Genomic DNA, 3,116 nt, shown 5'->3' on the forward strand with positions numbered 1-3,116 from the left:
GCGACTGCGCATGCGCTCTGCGACCGCCGTGCGACTGCGCATGCGCTCTGCGGATGCTCTTGAGAAACGGAGCCCTTGGACAGGATTTTGCTAGGTATGAAAATATGTAGTGATGACAGGGGGTTTTGAGCATGAAAGACAAAGATAAAATTGCTAGAGCTAGATGATAGATCACTAAACTATATTCCATGCTTCATTAAATAGCATGAGCACAGTAAAATATTTCACTATATTACATGGAATTACTAGTGTTATACTGTTGTAAAGTTATAGAGAGGGATGTTGACCATACCACACCATTTGTGCTATAAGTACCAGATTATCACTCAAAATGCTTTGTGCTATTAGTGCAAATAATTGTGCAGTAGCTCGGCTCTTTAATAAGCTTCTAACTTACACAACTGATTTTTAATTGCTACTTTTAATTTACAGAAAAAACAGCAAAAGTGAGGATTTGAATTAATAAGTTGGCCTAAATAGTGTTCTTGAATAATTCCATTCTCTCTAAATATATATTTAAACATAACCTCTGGTCAAATATATAACGTGAAAATGCAATTAAAATTAAATTTGCTTATTTCATTACACGGGCAATTGACAAGTAAGGTTGTTCAAGGTGATACAAATTATGAATCTTTTAAAAATAGATTTAAACACATGTGCCAAGTTCATAGGAATGTAATCTTTGTGGCCATGTTGGGTTTACACATTTTTAAAAAGCATAAAAAAAATAAAATAAAAAAAAAGGTCAAGTAAAAGGTATTTAAAGCTTTTGTTGCTCCTTGAATACATGAGTTTACACAAAATTAATCATTTATTTCAAAACCGTTTTCAAATATATTTTTCAAAGTACATTTATTTATTTATTTATTATTACAAATATCAGTAATTTGTGAGTCAAGATTATCAAGAAGTTTTCCCAGGGTTAGGCTACTCAACATGACCTGAGCAAAACTGTCCTTTTTACAGACATGTCAAAATATCAGATAAAGAAAAAAAAAAAAAAACTGCACACAGTCGTTTGTGTCAAAGAGTCCTCTCTGTCTTCTATTGTTGTTGTTTTTTTGTTTTGTTTTGCTACCTACATGATGGTTACACGCATGACTTTGATTTTGTGTACAAGAGTTTTTAAAATATGAAACATATTTCATATGTTTCATATTGCAACATATTTTAAAACAAAATTCACTGTTTATTTTTGATATCTTGATTTTGAGGCGGTTGCACCACATGACATTTTTTACTTTAAGCCCCAGAAAAAAATATATGACTTTGAACTCAGTAATTGAAAACATGTTCATCATACGGCCCTACAATCTTAAAAAATAGGCAACTTGTTTTTTTGAGTGACGAGGTTTATTCATGTAATTGTTTTGTGAGTTGCATTCTTAATGTATTTCTGAATAATTTAATATATCTTGAAAAAATAAAAAATAAAACCAATTTGCGTCACACACACAAATACTTATATGAAGACTCAATTTTAATAATGATTATGTTTTGGGAATAATAAATAAAATTCTGTTTTTTTTTTTTTTTAACCCATTTTATTGAACAGATAAAGGTAAAATAATATTGTATTATAGTAGTTTATTTCAGATTTATAGCTACAATAAAGCAGCATCTCTTTGACAGTTTGCTCTTACCAGAAGGGGACAGTATTGCATTTCAAATAACAAATCCTGAACTTGGTCTTCTAAAAACTTGAGCCGATACAATTCTTGAGTAAGTGAACATGGAGCAGGTAGGATAAAAGTGTGTGAGAAATAACAGTCAACAAACCAAGATTTAGTTTTATATTTTGGATGTAATTTAAATACAGACTATTGTGAGGTAATATTAACAATTACATGACTGAACACACTGATTACCTTACACATTCACATTTGTTGCAAAACAAATGACAGCTAAGCATTTAACATGTTACCTAAATCAACATATATACTAAATATACATTTAAAAGAATTCCTCCTTTTTATATATCTTTTTGATTTCCACTCTATTCCAGAGCTGGAAATTTGTCCTGCCTTATTGCAGCTCTTTTTAGACTAGGCAGAACCACACAGGGGCCAGGACTCAGTGGTCTTTTTTCTTGGTTTCCAGACCGCTGTGGTCCATCATCTCCTTTCCTTTCCTCTGAAAGAGAGCCTATCTCTGCAGGAGGCTGGTAGCCCAGTTCCTGAGGGTCCAGCGGTTCTTTGGACAGAAGAATACAGATGGACGGAAGAGTTCTGTGTATCGTCATCTGAACCGGGCCACCCTCCTGGCTCTCCCACACCTCAGTCACTGTCCTATATTGGACCTTCGATACCTGGTGTAAGCCCCGCACTTTACGTTTCATTATTTCTGCACAGGTGATGGTTTTGGTGACAGCCCGTCCCATCCCACTAAACAGAACCTGTGATGTCACATCCTGGTGTCCGTCCCCTTGCAAACGAGATATGGCAAAGCCCAAAAGATTCCTGATCTTGCTCCCCTCCTTCACACGCATTTCCAGAATCCCAGATCCCAGTCCAGGGATTGGCCATGGGCTGGGCTCTCCAAAGGAACAGACCTTCATAAATCCGCTTTGTTTTGGTATGTTAGAAGATCCAGAGGGGGTTGTGGCATTGAATTCAGAGTGTTGGACATAAGAGGCAGAAGTGTTACATTCAGACTGACTATTGGGATGATGAAGGTCTGTGTTTGGCATAAGCATATTTACAGTTCTCTTTTTATCTTCTTAGGGAAAATTTAGTACCGCTTGAGAATATCTCCCAGAATTATCACTCAGGAGCACTTACAAGGGTTCCCACGGTCATGGAAAATCTAGAATTATCAGGACAGTTTAAAATGGTGATTTCCAGGAAAAGTAATAGAAATTAATTAACTCTTAAAAGGTCATTGAAAAGTAATTGAAATTATAAGTCAACATAAATACTTCTCATAATGCAAAAAAAAGTTCTTCTGGTAAAGTATAAAATATTTGATTAGATAAACATTGCTTTTTGTGAGGGGAATCTCTATAAAACCGTTTTTAAAATTTGTGCAAGAAAATAGCAGCTCTGTGAGGGTAACAAAATGATAACTGTTAAATTTTTTTCTTATGCCCAGTGCTCTGAACAGAAGGACAAGGT

The 3,116-nt window shown here is 34.7% G+C and overlaps 1 protein-coding gene across 1 annotated transcript; it reads right to left on the minus strand.

The window, feature by feature from the left end:
- Window positions 1–1,999: 1,999 nt before the first annotated feature.
- On the minus strand, window positions 2,000–2,885 carry LOC127437334 (ribonuclease P protein subunit p25-like protein). The gene has a single exon (XM_051692173.1). The coding sequence runs from the start codon at window positions 2,696–2,698 to the stop codon at window positions 2,000–2,002; it is 699 nt and encodes a 232-aa protein (XP_051548133.1). The 5' UTR covers window positions 2,699–2,885.
- Between the last annotated feature and the right edge of the window lie 231 nt (window positions 2,886–3,116).

Source organism: Myxocyprinus asiaticus, chromosome 48 (genome assembly GCF_019703515.2).
Source record: "Myxocyprinus asiaticus isolate MX2 ecotype Aquarium Trade chromosome 48, UBuf_Myxa_2, whole genome shotgun sequence".
In the NCBI taxonomy this organism is placed as follows: Eukaryota; Metazoa; Chordata; class Actinopteri; order Cypriniformes; family Catostomidae; genus Myxocyprinus; species Myxocyprinus asiaticus.

What these genes read in the sequence shown, in the direction of transcription:
- LOC127437334 (XM_051692173.1), bottom strand. Translation starts at nt 2,698, where the DNA reads ATGCTTATGCCAAACACAGACCTTCATCATCCCAATAGTCAGTCTGAA.